Here is a 22,177-nt window from a genome sequence, read left to right as displayed (position 1 = left end):
ATTTACGCGGGATGAGACAGATTTCGATCGGAAGTGTGTCCAAATCTGTTTGTAAAGCATGGTTATTTATAAATAATTACGCTCCCCTCTTTCCAGATCACAACACTCAACACAAGGAAATAATGAGGAAAATAAATAATCAAAAGTAAAAGTCACCCAAGTAAACTGATACCGAGCAATATTGAACGACGAACGAAACCAATCGATATCATCCCTACCAAACCAGCTAACACTAAGAATCATGGATCTAAGTCTGGAACGCGATAGCTCCGCGCTGGGTAGTCTGTTTCAGCAGATTATCAATGACATGAAGGTGAGTTTTTCACGTGTTATTCTACAGTTTCTGCGGAAATGCAGTGTAATTTTAAACACGAACGCCGAAACTGAATGTTCCGTTTTCGTATTCGGCTTCCTGGAACTTTGAAGCATTTTGGGGAAGCATATACATAAGTATATGTATGTATATATAACTTGATCACAGGGTCAGTGTTTATTTAAGAGAAAAGCCACATAATGCTGAAATTGTTTCAACCATACGATTGTCTCAATTGCTTGTCAGTGTGTCAAGAACTCGCAGAATTGGTATGAAATTCTCTCGTGTGTAAACAAAAGTCTCAAGCTGATGGAGATGAAGAAATGTGATCAGCAAAGCTCGGAGCAATATGATTCCAAAACGATAGATTATTGCAAAATAAATGTTTGCGTACTTCATCTAATTTGAAACAAAAACTGCTTCGTTTTTCGTATCTCTTCTAATTGATTAAATGGCCAGCATTGGAACTGCAAAATAGAATCCACGAAAGTCACACAAAAACGCTTCGCATTTTTCGCATTTATCTACAGCCCGTGGCGAAACACGAAACTTTACTCTGCGAACTTTTTGTTGATTTTATTTATCATTAATTGATTTCATTGCTATCTGGCCAGTGTGTGGTATCAATAATTTATGGCACCCATGACGCCATTTGTGGCAACTTACTTTCATACAAAGTGTTTATTGCGCTTATATAACGGCGAGCCAGGCAATTTCATTTAACAAGCGTAAATTAACGCCGAACATTCGGTGTCTCGAAGTGAGCAAATCTTTATCGCCGGCTAAGCCTCTTGGCAGAGAATCAATGGAAAGGGATCTTTAAATGTAAAATGATGTCATGGGATGGTATATGACTACAGAAAGCTATCTATGACAAGTGACTTAAAGTCACTTCGATTACTAACTTAAGTATTGTCCGGGCTTACTTATTAAATTTTATTAAAAAATCGAAATGAGTTGAAACTATCACTATTCTTGACCTTTGAGTCACATCTTAAAGAGTTTCAATGAGTTGGTGACTTCAGCTATTACTTATTTTCCTTGACTTGCCAGCGCATTCTTAGTTTGTGATTTTAAATCCCCCGTCGCTTATGCCTCATTTGCTATGCCGGGGAAAATTACATTTTCAGCACATTGTGATTGTAGTTCTCCCTCCAGCTGCTCGCAGTCGCCTCAGTCGCATGGACGGACGGACAGGTGTTGGAATTCATTCGCTGGGTCTTGGATCTGTCGGCGGGCATAGTACCGAAATAAACTAAACTGGTGAAGAAGGGACAGAGGAGAGATGAATCGCACCGCCGTCCCGCCCGCAGCTCGCTATTAATAGGAGAATAGGAGAATGCAGGGCGACTTCCCTCGGGGAGTGTGAGCCGAACTTTGGAGGCTTCTGCGGACCGCTGTCAGATGCGGGCGAGTGCATTTTGTATTTATGAAATTTGGAAATTGTTCGGCACGCAATTGTGCAGAAGAAGTTGCTGCTCTTTTTCAGTGTTTTCCAACCTGAGTGTGAACTAGAGCAGAAACACACACATACATATGTATGTATGTACATACTCGTACCGCCGCAGCATGTGAAATATGAATGGCTACATGGCCACATACATTCGTCTGTGCTCGGATCACCTTACCAGGTAATTCTTGCTGCCTTGCCGTGCTCTGATTTTGGCCTGATTCATGGCAAGAGACTGCCGACTTTGTGGGCAGATCCGCTGGCCAACTTTTGCTAAGCCGGCAAATGCCATTGCAAATGTCACAAAGTTGTAGCAGATGCAAATGAGCCGCCGGACCGGAGAGAGCGGACAGCATTTACCCCTGCCCCCTTGTTTGCTAAAAGGTTATAGTAAGTCGAAAGGCAGAAGACTGTGCTACTGCACACGGAGGCACAGACACTAAAATTAGTTTCGTTTTAATTGCTTGGCTGCCTCTCCGTCTGACTTTGGTTTGGTTTTTCTACCATTACCATTCTTATTTTTTTGGCAACAGACCAGAACAAATGTATGCCCATGCCAAGGCAGAAACAGAAACTTCTTTGAGGCTGCCGCGACTTCAATAAGCGTAAAGTCTTACATTATTTGCTAATTTCATTTCTGAAATTGTTTTTCCTAACGGGATGCCCGCAGATAGCCGGCAACTAAATGCGGCTAATTCGCGCTTGGCTTAGACGCTCCAAAGTTTATTCACGCATGTGGAAGGGGAATCGAAAAGCGAACAATTGAGCAAACTTAAAGGTTGTTAACTTTACCCAACCGCTTCGCTCCGTTGGCTGCATTTTGGAGCAAGTGTGGCAAGTGTGTGGGATGGAGATGGAGATGCCAAGCTGAACCATCTCATCATACGGCGAGTAATCGCCGGATAAGCAGACAAATTGTCACATTTTACAAAGGAAATCTCAGCTAGGTAACCGAAGACGTTGGAAAAACGCACTGCACTATTCGTTATGAGTTTTCCGCAAAAGTGAAATTTTTCTGCTCTCTGAACCCAGCTGAACCGAACTGAACGTGTCGCTTTCTTCACTTTTGCGGCTTCCTCCCAAGTGGCCCTGCAACAATTGCCGCAACTTTAATTTGCTTACGATGCCCGGCCGGAACATCAAACCACTCTGGAGTCGTTAAGTTTAAAACAATTTCATTTTATTTGCATAATAATGTGCGCTCATTATTAAATACTGGTCTTACTTCATGTTCTAGTTTAGTTAATATGTTTATTGTATATGTTTCAAGTGTGGTGCTTTTTTTGAACACTTAAAAATATTATGATTTCCTTAACAACGATATATTAACATTGAAATAAATGTAGTGAGGATGGGTCTTGCTTTCGCAAGCCGCAGCTTAATTCCCTTGAGTGTTTTAAAATTAAAAATATAACCCCAAAAGTACAATTAACATGGTTTTACCCAACGGTTAACAAAGCTTTTATACAGCGTTTCTTTATTATTATGTTTTACCAAAAATTATAAGAGCCCCCCATCCAGTATTTGTATACTTTAATTAACATCAAATGGAACAATTTGATATTGATTTTTTATACTTTTGTTACATAAAATCTTTTCAAAACTGTACTCTGGTATATATTTGCATTAACGCTTGCAAAATCGGTTCTTGCATGTATAAGCTATGAAAGTGAGAAGAAAGTACAGCAGGCCGTATATGGTCATGAAGCTGGCTCCAAGAAAGAGACCGATGGCTCCACCAAACGACATTATCAACTGATCCGTGCTGAATACAACCCGTCGATTTATGCCCATCCTCGCAATTTGCATGTTGATGATCAGCGTCCGCTCAAACCGCTCTCCAGTGTAGCTCCCATCGCCCTAAAGAAAGTGTTAAACGCATTAATTGGGGACTTTGGGGATACAACATTTCCTCACCCACCCCAGTCTGATCAGACGCCTTGAAGATGGTAAAGGTTTCCTCCTGACAAGACGGATAGCATTCGCACGGTCTTTGAAGCCACTTGGCCCGGGCTAGGCAGAGCATTCCGGATACTTTGCAGATTGGAGCTTCGGGAGCTGCTACGTAGAAATAGGGCTTGCAGTTGCACAGGCTCAGGGCCCATTTGATTCGGCACTCAAGTCGGCAAAGGCTTGGACGATAGGGCTAAAAGGACATGTTGCCGTTTCGATTGGACGCAATTGGTAAGGGATGGGGAAAGGTCTTAAACTCACACTGTAATACTGCAGATTGTTTTCGTCACTGAAGCGACACTTGCGATATGCCACCGGTAGATTTCGCACCTCGCTTTCCGCCGATATGGTATTTAGCATAACATCGAGATCATTGGATTCGATGTCTTTCGCATTAGAAGAGGGAGTTCGCATGTCGTCGGGTAGCATCATTTCCTCGACATCATGAACGTACTGTAAGTTAGGATTCGCTTGAAAGTGTATTTTCGAAAGGTATGATAGAAGCTGCCTACCATATATATGGGGGCAACAATGCTATTTAGAGGCTTTAGAGACGTGATGCAATTACTAAAATAGCCGCACTGTTTCATAGGTTCCACATCCAGTGTTTCTCTAAGATAAAAACGTTAAGTAAAAATGTAAGTGTAAAAAATGGAACAATTACCCTTCTTATTTAGGCGCACACTTACAGTTTGCCATAGGGATTTCCGTACCGGGTTAACTGGCTGGATGTTTGGCACAGACCCACCTCAGTAATGATTGGCGCCAGTTCTGCCGGGTTTTTAACCGATATAATCTTTTTCTGCAGCGTGAGCAAAATGTTCAAGTAATTCACGTTGTCCAAAGTGGTATCATTCTCGAAGGGTTCCAGCGTTTCCAGCGTGGAGTACCGAAGGGCGTTGATTGCAAGCAGAAACTTCCTGTAGTATGCTGCTTTTTCTTTGTCTTTGCTGGCATCCAATCCCCAAGTTCTGGATAATTTATATTATATTAGTGCTTTCCATTTACTAATGTAAACCTAAAAACACTCACTCATTTATAAGCCTTGGGATCACCGTTTCGTCGTGATACGTAGGGCACAGTGTTATCCCCACGAAAGGGAAGATGCGCAGACCAAAGAGGTATTCATACTCGTAGACGAGAGGATTATCCCGGAACCGGTACCACTGGTTAAGGCAGCTGCTGATGGCGTAGTAGGCCGAGCCCAGGATTATTAATGCCCACAAGATGCGCTCGGTCCAGTGGAGATCCTTGCGGGCGATGTAGGGCATGCCGTGGATGGAGGACTCCTGGCACACCTCGGCGAGCCAGTCCGGTTGCTTCGGCCGACTCCCTTTGGATTCCATGATGTACTGAACAGAGGTTCAGAAGTTCGCATTCAACTTTAGCGACCCGTGTAATGCCACAACCCCCCCAATGTTCATTTTCATGGACATATTGTTTGATGTGCTCAATTATATTATAGACTTTAATGGTGTTTCGCTGTATGTTCAGCATGCATATAAAATTGTCGTGATTAGAGCTGTCCTGCAGTGCCACGGAACTCTATGCAAATGGGAATTGGGCGCTTTACATTGCGCTGATCGAAGGCCTCCAGTTGGACCACCAGCTTGTAGCGCCCATCCAGATTCGGAACATTCAGGCTGGTCTTCAAGTCCAGTTCGTAGTCCTTGTACTTTAAAACGGCCTACAATATTTTTTTTGAGAAATGACCAGAGCTCTTAATTCCCAAAACTAGGAGGTACATTTTCTTACCCCCGGCGTGGTCAAACACTTTTCCTTAATCTCGTCGGAGTTGCTAATAAACTTTGTCCAGAAATTATACCAGTATTGGTTCTTATCAAACATGTTTTTGCAAAAGTTATTGGAGCTGGCCGAAAACATAGTCTTCTGCCAAGTGCCCTTATCCTGGCGATAGACTTAACCAAACACCTGCGGCATATTCAAAAAGTTTATTGGGTTTAAGTTTCCTTAGGAACTTGCCTTTAATGTGTCTCCAGGCTGGACATCTTTCCAGACCACTTTCTGCTCTCCCTCAATTCGAACTTTCGAACCAAGGTTATGTACTTCAAGAGAGGAACTGTCCAACATCGCTTCAAAACCAGAAGGATTGCCGGGCTGATTCTCGCACGGTGCTAGCAAGCCATCTTTGTCCAATGTTAACTGGTACTCAGTCGCTCCAGCCAAACAGATGATCACTTGAAGCACCAGGATCGTGAAAGCAGCCTTCATGTTAACAAGCTTTCCAGTATGAGGATGGGTACAAAGTGCTAAAAACTTCACGTTATATACAGCTTAGGGTCGTCTATGATTCTAATTGCACACACTATAATATAAAATATGATAAAATCATTGTCTTTAATAATTTAAAAAGGGCGTATCTCTTTTGGCACGAAAATAAGTAAGTCGCGTGACAGTTTTCATACTGATTTTAGATACGATAGTTTTTCTAAACTAAATACTAGACGAAGATCTAGTTCATAACCCCATTTGATATATTTTCCGAACTTTTCACAGACACCAAATTCGGTTACCTGCCCGGCTAGCTCAGTCGGTAGAGCATGAGACTCTTAATCTCAGGGTCGTGGGTTCGAGCCCCACGTTGGGCGATCAATATTTTGTATTAAATATTAAATTTTAATAGTTAAATGATTACCGGAAACATATTGTGTCGAGACTCTCGACTATCACGTATCCTTTACTTAACTAATTAGGTTTAAAGCTGATGCGAACATGGATAATTACATATATGTACATATAAATGATTTTTATACGTGTTTCTCGTAGGGTAAAAGGTTATACTATATTCGTCAAAAAGTATGTAACGGGCAGAAGGAAGAGTTTCCGACTATATAAAATATATATATTCTTGATCAGAATCAATAGCCTAGTCGATCTAGCCATGCCCGTCTGTCCGTATAAACGTCGATATCTCAGGAACTATAAAAGCTAGAAGGTTGATATTCAGCATACAGATTTTAGAGACTAGAGACAATGACGCAGCGCAAGTTTTTTGACCCATGTTGCCACGCCCACTCTAACGCCCTAAAGCCGCCAACCTTTCACGCCCACACTTTTCAACAATTTTTAAGTGTTTTTTTTGTAAATTAATTTTTACACCAATATCTATCAATATCCCAGAAAAATTATTTATTTTCGCGTTCGCATTCACACTAGCTAAGTAGCGGAATTCTGATAGTCGGGGATCTCGACTATAGCATTCTCTCTTTAATTTCTAAAGAAAATACTAGACGGACATCTATCTAGTATCTGATATATTTTCCCGAGTTTTGACAGACAGCATATCCGTTTACCTGCCCGGCTAGCTCAGTCGGTAGAGCATGAGACTCTTAATCTCAGGGTCGTGGGTTCGAGCCCCACGTTGGGCGACCAAATATTTTGTATTAAATATCAAATTTTAATAATTAATTGATTACCCATTGATTAATTGGAAACCCATTGTGTCGAGACTCTCGACTATCACATATCCATTACTTAACTAATTAGGTTTAAAGCCGATGTGCACACGTATAATTATATAAATGATTCTTTAAACTTAAAATTATCTTGTCAGAAACTGCTGAATAGAATTATTTTTAAAACTGCATGTAAGGGATAATCTGGTTTGATCTTAATCTAAATGCAAATGTGTTTTTATCTTGACCAGACTTTATCGTATAAGTTAAAATTCAAAACTATTAGGATTTCGATGATTTTGAGAGTCCGTGGCCAAGTACACATGCCCGGCTAGCTCAGTCGGTAGAGCATGAGACTCTTAATCTCAGGGTCGTGGGTTCGAGCCCCACGTTGGGCGATGCTTTTTTATGATTCCAAATTAATATACAATTAATAAACATTTTTTGAGCTCCACTTTCAGCAATTGATCTTTTACTAATTTACAAATAGTTGGGAAATTAGTAAGCATATTTAATTTGCCTAAAATGAGGCTAACACACAATTAATTTGGAAGCTTAAAACTAGTTTTTGTATATATTATACAAATGCATCTTGTGAATCTACATAACCATTTCGAATACAAAAATAGACAAAGGTATTACAATAATGTTTCTAGGTTTGAAATCAAAGCGCCTTTTGCGTTGTTTTGAAATCCGGTTTCTATGTGAATATGCTCTGCAATATTTACCAAATGTTTTTATTGATGTAATTTCTGATTTTTGTACCCGTTACTCGTAGAGTAAATGAGTGTACTATATTCATTGAAAAGTATGAACCAGGCAGAAGGAATCGCTTGCCACCATTTTTCTCATGTTTTAATTTTTCATCTTATCATCTTATCAATCGAAAAGCCAGAAAAATTATGAAATTTCCAGTTGGCACTTCCACTAGCTGAGTAACAGGTATCTGATAGTCGGGGAACTCGAGTATAACATTTTCCTTGTTTTGTTATGAGTTAAATATTTACGTTAAATATTCTATATTTTCAGTATTTATAAAAAGTAAATTTGGGCCTAAACTTAGCATATTTGTGTAGCGACAATTATTTGGCCAATTTTAAATAGCTATTGATTCTCTCTTGATAATATTTTGATCCTTTAAATTCTCTTTATATCAAATTTTAAGATTCTTTAACTTAATCAGCAAATGTGAGCTTTTATCGGCGATCTTGACAAGTGCCCGGCTAGCTCAGTCGGTAGAGCATGAGACTCTTAATCTCAGGGTCGTGGGTTCGAGCCCCACGTTGGGCGAAATTTATTTTTTCCTATTCATTTTATATTATGAAGTTAGTTTTATGGAAAATGTTCACTAATTGCTTTCATCGAACTTTTGCATCGATTCTGTGCGTTTGGCTTACGCCTGGTGTTGCGTGGGCTATAAGACGAAAGTCAATTTCTATGTTTTGTTTATTTATAGACGAGTTACTATATGGCGGAATACCATCGACAAGACCTAATGAGTTTTTATTTATGGCAGCACTCGCAGCTGTTTCCATTTCTATAACAATGTCCCGTGTGCTTTCCCCCTGTCCCTCGCGAGAATGTTGGTGCGTTTGAAAAGTCTGAAAGCCATTTCAAGGCTGAATCTCAACTGGAAGTGGCAGTTCACTGTGCCACCGAACAGGATGTGGAAAGGATGCCATCATTCAGTTCATATGTGGAGCAAGGTCCTTACGCTTTGGAAACAATTGTATTAATGTGTACAATTGAAATGGCTAGCTGCTTTGTTCGAAAAAGCAAAAAATGGATAAAATATGAAAATCATTTTTTGCTTAGATCTTGGGGCAAACATAACATGACGCAGGTCACCATTGCAATCCGTTCCATATGTCTGCCTCCTCCCACATGGAGACAGTGAAATCTGAGATCAGACAAGAATGCGGAATGCATTTCCCCTTCAGACTCCACAAACAATTGGAGAGCATGAGAATCATCTTAGTTGTATTAATTACTTTGCATTATTCCGTAAATAACTTTGCGGGAACAATTCTAGATGCTGTTCCCTCTGTTAATGTGGAACGACTGATGTGGATAGCTAACTTGGTGGTTTGAACTGTGCCGAGTGCTCTGCATGTATAATGTCAGCTGCAACAGCAATCCAAGGGTAGTTAATTAAAATGAATATGAAATTGCACTTGTGATTCATAAGCTGTGATTAAATTGCGGAAAGTGTCCATTTGAATTGTTGTAGGTGTGTCGTTGTCGCGCCCAGTTATGGAAAATAGTTACGGAATGTATGAAATTGTTTAATTTTCGATGAAAAAAGGAACAATTTAAATAGAGCGAGGCCTTTACAAAGATTTTAAAATTTAATTTACATTGTAAATTGTATACTTTAATCAACAAGTACAAATTGTTATGCTATTGGCTAAAACCTTTCGTATTTAGCTTATAAATATTAGATCAACAGGAATGATTGTTTTGATGGTTTAATTAGGACTATTTACATTGACACTGGTTTCCTCGAAACTTGTTATGGTTAAAGTGAGCTTCTTGCTTTAAATGTCGATTTGAAATAATGTCTGACAAACAAAATGATTGTAACTTTGTCGCATGTCGAGTGGATACATGATGGCGAAACATGATAGAAGAGATCATGATGGCAGCTACTATAAAAGGGTCTCATCCCACCAGGTGATACTATTGTCATCATGAGAACTCTCATGCTGTTCGTATTTGGCTTTGCTAGTTCCTGGGCCGCGGACTACGAGCTGTTGCTGGAGGACTCTGATATCTTCTCACCCTGCACTGAACCGCCGCCCGGATCGATTGGATTCCACGATGCCTTCGACATTGGCGATCTGGTACTCGACCAGGACATGGACGTCATTCACCTGTCCGAGAGTGTCACCTCAATCTGGGATGTGGAGCCCACAGATCGCATATCCGTAATGCCCGCATTCCTTAAACGAAATAAGACTAATAATAAGCAATTGCTCTTAAGGCCAGGTTTGCAATAATGCACTACAACCGCGGCACCTGGGAACCAACTGTATTTAGCATGGCCACGCCGGACTTCTGCGCCTCAATGTTTGATGAGAATCAGTCGTGGTTTAAGTACTGGACCAAACACATTTCGAACCGCGATGAGGTGATGGAGAAGTGTTTTAAAACGCGTGGTGTGAGTTGTCCCTGCAAACAAAACAGTTCATCTCTGGCGCGGTGACTTTAACCTTGGGATTCCATTGCAGACCGTTCTGAGGCACAATCCCTTCGATCTGCAGCTGCGTCTAACGGACATTCGTGGTGCAACTCTCAGGGGTCGTTACAAAGCTGTGGTCACCTTCGAAGCTGTCGATGAGAAGGATGTGCCGCGCCGTAATTCCATTTGCTTCGAAATCAGGGGAGAGGCCGAGAAGATAAACTAATTGAGGGCTTAATCTGTTCAAGGCGCGATATCAATAGCCTAACAAACAATATAAAGCCAATATATACATATTTTGGAAAATAAAGAGCAATCTTAAATAAAATATATCAACTATTCTGTACTTGATTTGGTACAAAGTGTGTAAAAGGTGCAGCGAACCTATGACGTATAAATATTTTTGATCAGGGTGAAAGCCGACTTAATCTGGCCATGGTCTTTTTTTTCGTTTGATCTATAAAAGCTATATTGATAAGATTAGGCATGCAGATTTATATAGATGCAGTTTCAGAAGATTGCCACTACGACACCAACGACCACACACCGCCCACAACTCACACGATCACCCGGTTATCTGATAGTCAAGAAAATCGACTTACTATCCCCTTTCTTGTTTGAACTTTTTATCGAATTATCAGAATTATAAAAAAAATGGAACTTTGGGGAATTTGGAATTTGTTTTTTGTTTCAAACTGGGTTTTTTTTGGCCCGAGTGTCATTATTAATACAATGTCTTGTTTTACAATGTTTAAGCACGAATATTTTCAAGGCTCACATAACGTTGATTTGCCAATTATATTGTTAGATTTTGACAATGTCTGATTAACAGGATGGTTGTTACATTGTTGCGTGTTGAATCGATGTACGATGGCATACCATGATTAGTTATCGTCATTTTAAAAGTTGTATAAATCAAACATATCAAACAATTCCATTGTGGCATTGGCTATAAAAGGGTTGGGTCTAACACTTTTCGGTTTTATGGTCATCATGATATTTGTGCTGCTGCTCTTGTTTGGAGTGACCAGTTCCTGGGCCACAGACTACGAATTATTGCTCGAGGATCCGGACATATTTTCGCCGTGCACTGAGGGTCCGCCCGGATCCATCAACATCCACCAGGCAGTCAACTTAGACGATATTGTAGTCGACCAGGAAGGGGATATACTCCATGTATCCGGGAACGCCACCGTCGTGTGGGATGTGCAGCCCACCGATCGGATTACTGTAACACGAACTGCACTTTCGGAATAATCCTGGATTCTAATATCAAAACTCTTGCATCCGTGTAGGCGAGACTTGATTTCTTTCACTTCAACCGCGGCAATTGGGAGCCCACTGTCTTCAGCATGGCCACCCAAAACTTTTGCTCCATCATGTACGACAAGAACCAGTATTGGTATAAGTATTGGACAAGGTTCATTACCAATCGCCATGAGGTGGAAAAGAAGTGCTTCAGAGGGCCTGATGTAAGTGGAGTTCAAGCAATTTGACAACCAAATATGGTGGAATATAATAGCATGGAGTTCCCATATGGGATGCAGACTATTATATGCTTGTGTGCAAGTGTGGAGTAATCCCAATCACATGCAACGCTACAGTTCGTTTTTACAATATTTTGCAAATATTCCGATTTCTTACAGACCCTTCTGGCACACGAGCCCTTCGATCTCAGACTGAAATTTGAGAATTTTCGTGGACCTCTTCTTCGAGGACGTCATAAAATTGTCGTATTGTTTAACGCACTAGACGAGAGGAATATACCGCGCCCAAACCCAATTTGTTTGGAGATCAGAGGAGAACCACTTAAGTTGCATTAGTTAATACAATGGACTATTTGCGTATTTTTTGATCCGGTTATACAATTATTTAACGCTATAAAATTTGTTGATTGATTGACCAAGACAGATTGCAAAAAAAAAATAAATAAATAAAATAATAATTATACTTAATGTGCTTAACTCCTACATTTAATGACAATTTAAACATCGCATTGTTTTTTAACAGATCTCATAACTTTAAGGTCTGGCTTGCCTTCCATATCTCCATTCAGTTAACTTCTTGATCCGTTTTGTTTTGCGGTTGGTGGCACGCGTTGACGGCAACTTGAGTTCAAGTTGCGGTTTCCATATCGGCTAGCTGCGTGTGGCAAGTAACTTCTCGGGTAACCACGAGCAGACTAAGGAGAATACGGGAACAGAGGGTACATTATAACCGTATACTGACTGTATTTTTTTGGGGTCACGACTGCCGTCGCTGTATGGGGAATATGCAAATACAATTGTCGGTTATTGGATTACCCGATGATGATTGGCATAAGTTCCGATCGATTCAAATCGCAGCAATCGATTTGCCAATTTGCAAAGCTCTTGCCAATTCACGGATAATGTTTCTGGCAGATTTGCAAAAACTTTCAAACGGCAGGAAGGGAACCCTCGGAACACTTTCATTTCATATTCCCGGCGAATAATTTTCTACTTTCTAAACCGAAGAGCCAGAAACAAAGACCGTCTTTAGGTGCAAATTAGCAGCGCACGATTTTGCAGCCCGCTCCGGGCAATCCGGCAAAGTCAACATCTGGCCAAAACCGAAATTATGGCCGCGGGCGCTCACTATACTATATAGTATATGGTACGTCGGACCTCATAGAAAATCAATCAGTGCGGACTTCTGCTTCGCAGGCAGGCTCTTGGATTTAGCATAAGGAACGGCTCTTTCTGGAGGCAGTGGCTTTGTTCGCCAACCCAAAATGCTGGCTATGTAGGACGTGGCGACGGGATGGCTCTGAACCCGTTTTTTGGCCATCTCCGCCTCTATCCACCTAGCCGCTGCTGGGAATCTTTGGGGCATTATCGAGGAGCAGCACCGAAATAGCAACAAAATTGCAGCATGAATGGGGCTGTGAACCAGCTGGAGAGCCGGTCCGTGTGGGCTGCCTTTGTAGGCTATTGGAAAGATCAAGAGTTTATAATGCCAGCCACACGTTTGTTGTGAGCTGTGTGTTGTGTGCATGGGTGTGGGTCTCCTCTCCTCGTGGTGGTTGTGTGAACTTTTCCAGTTTGCTCTGACTGGCATAAATTGTGGGTTTTTAGGTGTCTAGCTCACTGCCTTCCCGGCCGAGTTGGCTTGCCAAGATAAATGGATACACTTGGAGCGGTTGTGGTGTACTATATGTGCATGGATGCACCACGTCCATTGCACTCGCTGGCTTCCTCCGCTTGCTTAGACTCGATTTCGATGTCTGACGGAAACTGGAAAGTGTTTTGAATACAACCACGTACTGGCGGGAACGAGATCTTTCAGCTCGATGGCTGGTTATTAAACAGTAAACAGTAAATACTCTAGAAATATGGGGACAATGAATAAAAAGTAAATGCATTCAAGCCGCTAAGACGAACCTTTAACAATTTCAGTAACTAACTAAATGGATCTTGGAATTAAGTTTATAAGGGGTTTCGTTAGCTGCGGCACCTTTACTATGCATCTAGATGCTCTGCAACCCAGATCCAACTCCCAACTCGCTTATTCATTCATAAGGCGAACACTGGGATCAGGAACAGCTGAGAAATCTCCCAACGCCAGCACGAAACACAACATCCACGCCAACGCGGACGCGAATGGTTTGGGCCTGGTCAACGTAATGACAGCTTCGCGTGTTTTGGCCCGCGAGTGGATGGCTGGCTGGCTTATTGGTGGTGGCTATATCGCTCCACGACTACAAAATGCTCATTCACAAAACGCCGACAAGACGCTGCCCACGCATTCGTGGCAAGAACCGCTTATCAAGCTGTCGCTGGCGGTCGGTTGTCACACACAAAAAATGGTTTTGCAACAAATAAACAATAATAATTTGCATGTGGGCCGCGTCTTGGAAACGTTGTTCAATCATTGAAAAAATCAGCTTATAGGCTTTGAAAAAATTTGGTCTTTTTGGACTATTGAAATTTATTCTGTGTCGATCTCTTGGCTATTTATTGATTTTCCTCGATTTCTCTATCCCACACATTGCATTCTTTGAATTTATTTAAAACAATAAGTTGGTGATATTACGAGAAAAGTACTTAAAGTGTTATTAGCAATAGTATTTGTATTTTTGAATGAATTTCCAAACATACTTTTTGCAAACCCAATTTATTATTTATTTTATTTCGCATGTGGTGTTTTGTGAAAGGGGGAAAGAAGTCGTTATCATCGCTCGAATGCCGCGTTCAATTCGTTTTTGTGGAGCTGACAATTGTTTAGGGTTTTTGTTGCACTCAGTGGTTGCATGGCAATACAAGTATATGAACAACAAAAATTAAATAAAAGCTGGCAAAAATAGCCAAAAATCGATTTCCGTTCAGTTTTTGCTTGTGCTGCGCCGTGTTGCATTTATTTGCCCATTTCCCGGCTTTTCCGCTGCCATTGTCTCGTTCGTTCGTTTACCTTTGAGCAGTGCTGTTGTTTATGCAATTGCCGTGGCCCAGAGCCGGCTTCTTTTGGGCATTTTGCATTGAAATCGATTTTGATTTTTTAGCAATTGACATTTTGATGGTATTTATTTCTGCCCGATTGCGCAAAAAAAACCGAAAGTAAAATGCAACTACAGTTGGCAGTGACAATTTGGGCTGGATGAATCCGCTCTGCCTCCGTGGCTCCTGTGATCAGTGTGGTCACCAAATGGGAACATTTTATGTCTTCATTAAGACGCCTCCTGCTGCTTTCGATCTTTGGCTGCTTCGCTCATCTGGCTCTTGGTTTCAATGTCATTTGTTGTGTAATGGAGAAGCGTTATTATGGGCAAAACCGAGCCAAAACAAAACAAAACGAAAACTCGTTTTCGCTTTTATTGACCATTTGCGCGTCCTCACTCGCTATTATTTATCTTTAAGAAAGAAGCACACATAATGTCTTTGGCGGCCTTTTACGGCTGCCTCTTAACAATCTGCTGCCGTTCGGCCATCGTGACACTGATACTTGGCCAGAAGCCAGCGGCAGCTCTTTGTGGTCTTGACCAAATAAGTGAGCTGGCTGAACAGGATTGTGTGAGAAAAACCCATGTGGGAGCTCGCTTTTTGGCCAAATATAAGCTCTTCCATTGGCGAATATTGAGCGGAGAACTTGTGGATTATTGATGAAAGTTCCCATGTTCATAAAAGTCCAATCAATCCATCTTCTATGATGGTTATGATGACGACTTTCTTTTGTACTTGTACTCTTGCTCTTTTTCTCGAAGCATTGTTAATATGCAAATTTGATTAATCCAGATTACCTCAGAAACTTAATTAAAAGTATCCCCTGGGGGATTGCTCGATTCCGTATTCAATCGAAGCCATATGGATCGGAGCTCACCCACGTTGATTACATTAAATGTGTCTCTCACTTTGCTCATTCGTTGATATCATGTTTGGTTTGTTTGCTCGTTGAGTTTGCACCATAATTTTCTGCTTTATTCGCATTTAATGAAATGCGCAGACAACAAAAGTCAAACTCAATTAGATTTAATCCAGCGAAAAAACGATGACAATGTGAACTTTGAACTTTTGGGCAAGCACGCCTTTAAATGTATTTTGTATATAAACTGTCTTCTTCCCAGTCCTGAGACTTTAAAAAGCAATCTTAAATGGAGCATTTAATTCCTCATTTTCACAAATGAGAAATTGGTTTTCCTTCAGTTTCGTTTGAATTTCGATTAATTATGACGGTGAAATCTTTAGCTTTTTTTTAAGTTCTAACTTGATGTTTGCCCTATCTCTTTACGTAAATATTTAATACAATTGTTTAACTAATTTACTCTCTTTTCCTGTTGCAGAACACATCGCCCCTGTGGGAGGATTTTGTGGCTAAGGCCGGAAAACTGCACACTTGTTTGAGGTAAGTTTACTTTGGGTGTGAATCGGTTGCTCCATTCTGGAAAATTATATTTCAACAGCGGCCTACTAACGATTGCAGTTGCAAAACTTTATAACGAGAACTGCGTGTAAATAAACAAATTTGTTTGCCTCAATTGCCTTTATGCTTTCCACTTCCTCACACTCAGTCGTAAAACATATAATGTGTCTATGATTATTTTTGTGCTCTTTCTGCTGTTGCTAAATTTCTGCTCGTGGGGCGGGCATTTGTTTGCTTTATTTTCTCTGTGCTTTTTATGCTCAGACTTGGCCCAAATTTTCCCGCGGCAATGTCTGGGCATAAGTATATAGCCGCCGCCGAATAGCGGCTGCATTAATCACTACCCCAAATCCTGTTGTCCGAGTTCAAATCACGGGGCTTGCCAAAACTCGCTCCGAGTGCTTGCCCACTGCGCTTGACACACATCTTGACCGATTCCCCGCGAGGTGAGGACGCCCGGATCAAGACGCCCAGATGGATACCACTTTTGTATACCCTAGATGTGGGTATAATACTCCATTAGAGAAGCAGGTGCAATTAGTTCATTCATTGTTAAACTAGCTAATCACTTACCATGGTTCCAATCGAACCTACTACTTCTTAGCATATTTCATCCGAAAGGGTATGCAAATCTTCAGATACCGCAGATACTGTGAATGTTCCGTGTTTTTTTCTTAGCTGTCGCCTAATTGAATTGTCGCCCACGGGCAATTGGAGAAGATGTTTATTAAATCTATCTGGCTGGGCCCACCATAATAATGATGTTGTATTTGCTCTCCTCTCTCTTCACAGGGCCGCCATCCAGGCAATCGCCGCCTATTTGGATGCCTTCCAAAAGATAGCCGATGCGGCGACCAACTCAAGAGGTAAGTTCAAACCGTGGACCCGTCTGGGCTGCCCGCCTATCAGCCGCTACTGAAAGTACAGGGGATTCCCCTCCACCGCTGGCCCAGGTACTGCATCATAGCTTTCCGCTGCTCATTATTCATGGGTCTACGCGCAGTCGGCGGCGGTCATCGATCTGATTTTTATACACATTCATGCTTTCGGTGTTTACGTTGTTGAAATTCCCCTTCTCTGCGTCCGACTGGCGATGTTGCTGTTCTGTCTGAGCTCACGCATTTCGCTGGTTCTGCTATTTATATTTATTTATCGAGTGCCCGATTATGCAATGTCCGACGTCCGATTCTCACAGCCCACCTCGGTCCGCACGGGAAATGCGAAAATTACCAGATGGGAGAGCTGTGATCGTTACCTCGGGGAAGTCGAGGAGCTACATTACATTGACATTTTTCAATTATCATGGATTTATGGATGTTCCAAATCTTTTTACTCAATTCAAACGAGGTCTTAACGCGGATATACGGACTGAAACTAGGGAATAGTCTTGTTGGGTGTGGTGGTAACAAAGTAACACCTAAATTACTATTCCGCAAATGAAATAGTTATATTTATAAGCATGCAATCTATAAATACTAGTCAGTCGTGCGATTAAAACATTTCTCTTAAGGGGATGCAATAAAGAAAATATTATCTTTGTTACATTTAATGCTACATTTGCAATCGCATTTAAAAGCATTTTTTTGTGAATTTTTGGCCTTTCGTGCTGACGTGTTATTTTAAAAGCTAGTTAAAAGAAAGTATTTATGTAGTAAATGCCCGTTTAATAATTCAATTCGAGGCAAAAAGTAATTATCCATGGCTAATTTCCTTCATATTTCAGTGGGAAATAACAATAAATTAAGTGCTTTATCCGCATTTGCTGTTGATTGATAAAACTGTAGATGAGATTTGTGCGGCAAACCGGCTTTATTCAGTTAAGCTTCTGAATTGCGATTTAGCACTGCTGCTCGATTGGCAGACTTAACTCTTCAATCATCCGCACACGGAGCTTGGCATTAGCATATATTGATCCACTCCCGCCATGTGCACTTGATACTCTTAACGCTACTCCATGGCTTTGGTGTGTGGCTGGTGCTAAGTGCACATCCTCGTAATTCCTGCCATTGGCTAGCCAGCCACCCCTTTTGGGCACCAGACGCCTGCTGGCCTGGTCGTTTGCACTTGCTAAATGGTTTCATTAGTTTTAGTGGTTACTTGGCTTAGTTCGGTCAAGCATCGGCACAAGTGTCAGTTCGCCTATGGTGACGCCCAAAACGAGGGTGGAACGCAACTCGAGCCTGGGTTGTAGATTCTCGATTCGCACTTGGCACACGGTCATCTTAAGGGGTCGACAAGGTGGTGGTGTTTCCGAGCACACAGCTCATATCCATTCAATTATTTGGGATTTGGAGCAAGTGGCTCTGAGAGCCGGCATGTCAAAGGAGAATGCATAAGCTGCTCTGCCTATTTGGCAGATAATTACACATTAAACGAGGATGGCAAAAGTCATTCTTTGAGTCGGAGGCAGTCCGAGATAATCGGACCGCCTGTCATTTGCTCGTGATATGCAGACGCAGAAGCAGAGGCAGGAGCAGTAGCTGTTGGCCTGACCAGTTGTCCCGGATCCGCCTTTGATTCTATCTGTGGCATGGCATAATGGGCACACACGGGACTTGGGACTTGGGGCTTGGTTGGGAGTCGGGACCAAAGACTGGAGGAATGGAGTCCCGATTCGTGTCGCATGCAATGCTGTCTGCTGCGCCTCCAAATTGAAACGACAGCCCATGGCGTGCGATGGTTGCTGCATGCTCTAAACATTTCCGCTGCCAGCTTAATTCCTCGTGGCCCGTGGATGGATGGATGGATGTTCCCCTCCAGTAATTCAATTTGGCAACTGTTTAATATTGCATGCTTACTTGCTTGATCGTACTGTTATTTAGTCGCAACTAAATTTGGGTTACGAAACATACAAGTTCTAGGCATTCGAAGGCGAAACAAGTGGAAAGTGGTCAATGCAGTGGATGATTAAAATCAAAGAATATAGTTTCCAATGGAATCATTGATCTTAAATGATAATTCGTATTCCTTCGATTGCAGGCGCCTCCAAGGAGATCGGCACCGCCCTGACCCGCGTTTGCCTCCGCCATAAAGCGGTTGAGACACGTCTGAAGACTTTCACCAGCGCCATCATGGATTGCCTGGTGCAGCCGCTGCAGGAAAGGATCGAGGACTGGAAGCGCACGGTGGCCACCATCGACAAAGACCATGCCAAAGAGTACAAGCGCTGTCGCAGTGAGCTAAAGAAGCGCTCCAGCGACACGCTGCGCCTGCAGAAGAAGGCGCGCAAGGGCCAGACGGACGGATTGCAGTCCCTGATGGACTCGCACATGCAGGATGTCACCCTGCGCCGGGCGGAACTGGAGGAAGTCGAGAAGAAATCCTTGAGGGCGGCCATGGTGGAGGAGCGTCTGCGCTACTGCAGCTTCGTCCACATGCTTCAGCCAGTGGTGCACGAGGAGTGCGAGGTCATGTCAGAGTTGGGTCACCTACAGGTGCGTAGAGCGGTGTATGCATTGTCAGCTTAGTGACTATTAATAGTTCCAATTTTACAGGAAGCCATGCAGTCAATTGCCCTAGTAACCAAGGAGCCCAGTGTTCTGCCCCAGGCCTCCGAGGAGCTAATCCACGACGCTAAGGCCAGCATTAATCTGTACCCGGAGTCCCCGGGTGGCGGTTCCGGCTCGCAGGGCGGCGGCTGCTCCAACTCGCTGGGATCCCGAAAGAGCTCCGTCTGCTCCATCAGCAGTATGAACAGCAGCGGCTCGAGCAACTCACCCGGCCACCACCACTATCCGCGCTCCCTGTCGCAGGTGCGTCATGTCAGAGGGTTTCCTAGTTGCCTAGTCACCATCAAACCCGCATTCGGCATTGTGGCGTCCGCTCATTTCTTGGTTTTCATCAATGTTCTTTTGTGTTTCGTTTTTGTTTTTTAGTTTGTAACGCCCGCAATTCGCTTGAAACCTGGTGAATCCAGTGATAGTGGATTTTGCTCATCGCCAGCTTTAACAACACAGGTTTTCATTTGTTTTTCTTCCGTTAAATTTGACCAAATTACCAATACCTCTCCGCGTCATCTTTAACTGCCTTGACTTAACTAACTGCTTTGCTGATTCCCCGCAGACTTCGAATGCAACGAACCAGACGGCAAATGTCTCCACCTGGCCCCCACATTCCCAGGATGGCGTCGACACCCTGCCACCGACCGCTGACCGTCCGCACACGATTTCGACGGCATACGAAAAGGGTCACCAGCGTCCGCCGCTTACCGTCTACACGTTCCAAAACCCGGAGACCATTCACGAGTCGGGCAGCTGCCTGAACAACGGAACCGCAGCCCCTAATGGACAGCCGTTATCCGGACAAGCCACTCCGGGCACCCAGAAATCACCGGCTGCCTCACTTAGCCGGCCTCCCTTGCCAGTTGTAAGTATGGATTAGTTGTAAAATCAAACTACGGGGGTGTTTTAATTATTTTTTCATGTTTTGATCACTGTTCTTTGGTCATTACGACAATCAAGTACATGAGAACAAATTTTGGTTGTTTATGGTTTTCTCTGGTCGTAAAGTAGAGAAAACGGAATTCGCCAATCAAAGAACGCTAAAATAAATATATTAAATTAAATTAAAGATCAAGTTGCATCAACAAAACCGAACACCAGTTACGAAGATTTCAAAAATAGTTAGTCGATGTTAGAGAAGGAGGCTATTCGAATAGGCGGGAAACCGTCTATTGACTTTGTACATTTTATTAAGTTGTCTCTCTCGTTCTGTTGGCCATGACACTCGCCATAGAAGCCAGCCCATGTGGTGAGTATTCCAGAGCCAGAGCCCCACCAATCGTAGATCCAACAGCGCGCTCATTTGCATGCGCCCCGCTAGACCACTGACTACTACTAGGACCTTTAAGTCGCCTCATCATTAAACCCAAAACCTTTCAGTCTACCGTGACTAATCACTGGCTTTACCCACTTTTCAGCGCTGCTCGTCGTTGGAGCGACCCCTTTCGGCCCAGAGTAACCACCGCCAGGGTAGCGGGAATAACCTGCTGCAGCGCCAGTGCCCCTCGCCGATTCCGGCTCATATCACGAAAGGTAGGTGGTGCGCCATGCCCGGCAATTGCCCAGCTTGTCTCCGTGTATTTGTGTGCACGCTTACCCTTGGCTAATCCCATCAGTCTTACTAATAACCGTGTCCACCCGCATGTCCTTGCTAACATCATCCGCACACAGAGCTGTCCGCAGCGCATCATGCACAGCAGCAGCAGCAGCAAAATCAGCAGCCCCAGACGCCGCCCACCTATGTGAACATGTCGGAGCTGGCCACCATGGCCGCTTTGAAGCAGACCAACCAGCAGCAAAAGCCCTCTACGCCGCCTCTGCAGCAGCAGAGCTCCATTGACTCGACCAGCTCCCAGCATTCCAACGACTCCACCGGCTCGCATCAGCTCCTCCAGCAGCAGCATCATCAATCGCAGCAGAATCACCACTCAGCCACTGCCACACGCTCCCATTCCATATCCTCGACGGCCTCGTCACTTCACTCGCATCCGTCGATCGACTCCACCGTCGCTTGCGGCTCGCTGGTGGGCCAGCACAACCACAGCACCAGCACCAACACGAACACCACCTCGCCGTCCAGTGGCAGCTCCACGCCACAGAACCATTACTCGCCCCTGCTAACCAACTCCCCCACGTCCACTGCCGCAGGTACTCCCAGTGGCAGCAGCTTAGGTCCTGGGTCCGGTTTGGGATTTGTCTACCAGGTCAGCTCCCCGACACCTCCCTCCAGCGAGGTGCTGAAGATCACCGAGCAGGCCGCAGCAGGACAGGATCAGGGTCCAGCCAACAGCGTAGCGGACGAGACGGATGAGCGATCAAGGGCCTCTGTCCTGCAGAAGGCTTCAATGTTCGAAAAGGCGGCAGCAGCGGCAGCGGTCTCGCCTCCAGCTCCCATTCAGATTGCATCCGGTTCCCCAGCTTCGGGAGGCGGAACTCGACGATCCGAGGCGGAGCAGCAGGAAATGGGTGAGTTGAATCAGCGATCAGCCG

The 22,177-nt window shown here is 43.3% G+C and overlaps 5 protein-coding genes and 4 non-coding genes across 42 annotated transcripts in view; 7 read left to right on the top strand and 2 right to left on the bottom strand.

The window, feature by feature from the left end:
• The first annotated feature begins 179 nt into the window (after positions 1 to 179).
• The window catches only part of LOC6733290 (protein MTSS 2), a 30,515-nt gene continuing 8,517 nt past the window's right edge, over positions 180 to 22,177 (top strand). For 16 of the 33 annotated variants that reach the window (XM_016167394.3, XM_039292020.2, XM_039292025.2 and 13 more), the window contains exons 1-10: positions 180 to 313; positions 16,108 to 16,169; positions 16,980 to 17,053; positions 19,167 to 19,621; positions 19,682 to 19,939; positions 20,063 to 20,143; positions 20,250 to 20,552; positions 20,922 to 20,936; positions 21,106 to 21,220; positions 21,359 to 22,153. In XM_016167394.3, coding sequence (XP_016026207.1) covers positions 242 to 313; positions 16,108 to 16,169; positions 16,980 to 17,053; positions 19,167 to 19,621; positions 19,682 to 19,939; positions 20,063 to 20,143; positions 20,250 to 20,552; positions 20,922 to 20,936; positions 21,106 to 21,220; positions 21,359 to 22,153 — 2,230 coding nt within the window. In that variant the 5' untranslated portion in view covers positions 180 to 241. The remainder of the gene's footprint in view (positions 314 to 16,107; positions 16,170 to 16,979; positions 17,054 to 19,166; positions 19,622 to 19,681; positions 19,940 to 20,062; positions 20,144 to 20,249; positions 20,553 to 20,921; positions 20,937 to 21,105; positions 21,221 to 21,358; positions 22,154 to 22,177) is intronic. The other 17 variants (XM_016167400.3, XM_039292026.2, XM_039292024.2 and 14 more) reach the window with 6 other exon arrangements.
• LOC6733292 lies at positions 187 to 10,647 on the top strand. 2 transcript variants are annotated; one of them, XM_016167381.3, is made up of 4 exons: positions 187 to 313; positions 9,806 to 10,059; positions 10,116 to 10,292; positions 10,363 to 10,611. In XM_016167381.3, exons 2-4 carry the CDS (start codon positions 9,823 to 9,825, stop codon positions 10,537 to 10,539), a joined length of 591 nt encoding a protein of 196 aa, XP_016026219.1. In that variant the 5' UTR covers positions 187 to 313; positions 9,806 to 9,822; the 3' UTR covers positions 10,540 to 10,611. The 2 variants fall into 2 exon arrangements, with proteins under 2 accessions (XP_016026219.1, XP_039147962.1); XM_039292028.2 differs by lacking the exon at positions 187 to 313 and having other exon boundaries at positions 9,812 to 10,059; positions 10,121 to 10,292; positions 10,363 to 10,647.
• LOC6733298 (sodium channel protein Nach) lies at positions 3,390 to 5,076 on the bottom strand. Its single transcript, XM_016167557.3, has 6 exons — positions 4,749 to 5,076; positions 4,406 to 4,687; positions 4,229 to 4,328; positions 3,978 to 4,169; positions 3,685 to 3,909; positions 3,390 to 3,623 (listed from the first exon to the last, which is right to left on the bottom strand). The coding sequence occupies exons 1-6, from the start codon at positions 5,060 to 5,062 to the stop codon at positions 3,390 to 3,392; spliced, it is 1,347 nt and encodes a 448-aa protein (XP_016026221.1). The 5' UTR covers positions 5,063 to 5,076.
• LOC6733297 lies at positions 5,233 to 5,948 on the bottom strand. Its single transcript, XM_016167556.3, is given in 3 exon segments — positions 5,233 to 5,403; positions 5,472 to 5,648; positions 5,700 to 5,948. Coding segments are annotated over 3 exon segments (597 nt in total).
• Trnak-cuu lies at positions 6,253 to 6,325 on the top strand. Its single transcript has one exon. It is a non-coding gene; the product is annotated as a tRNA-Lys (tRNA).
• Positions 7,033 to 7,105, top strand: Trnak-cuu. The gene has a single exon. It is a non-coding gene; the product is annotated as a tRNA-Lys (tRNA).
• Trnak-cuu lies at positions 7,458 to 7,530 on the top strand. Its single transcript has one exon. It is a non-coding gene; the product is annotated as a tRNA-Lys (tRNA).
• Trnak-cuu lies at positions 8,350 to 8,422 on the top strand. The gene has a single exon. It is a non-coding gene; the product is annotated as a tRNA-Lys (tRNA).
• On the top strand, positions 11,171 to 12,263 carry LOC6733291. The gene is made up of 3 exons (XM_002080318.4): positions 11,171 to 11,543; positions 11,609 to 11,785; positions 11,960 to 12,263. Exons 1-3 carry the CDS (start codon positions 11,298 to 11,300, stop codon positions 12,134 to 12,136), a joined length of 600 nt encoding a protein of 199 aa, XP_002080354.2. The 5' UTR covers positions 11,171 to 11,297; the 3' UTR covers positions 12,137 to 12,263.

Source organism: Drosophila simulans, chromosome 2R, assembly GCF_016746395.2.
Source record: "Drosophila simulans strain w501 chromosome 2R, Prin_Dsim_3.1, whole genome shotgun sequence".
Taxonomy (NCBI): domain Eukaryota; kingdom Metazoa; phylum Arthropoda; class Insecta; order Diptera; family Drosophilidae; genus Drosophila; species Drosophila simulans.
This window is presented reverse-complemented; position numbering and strand designations above follow the sequence as displayed.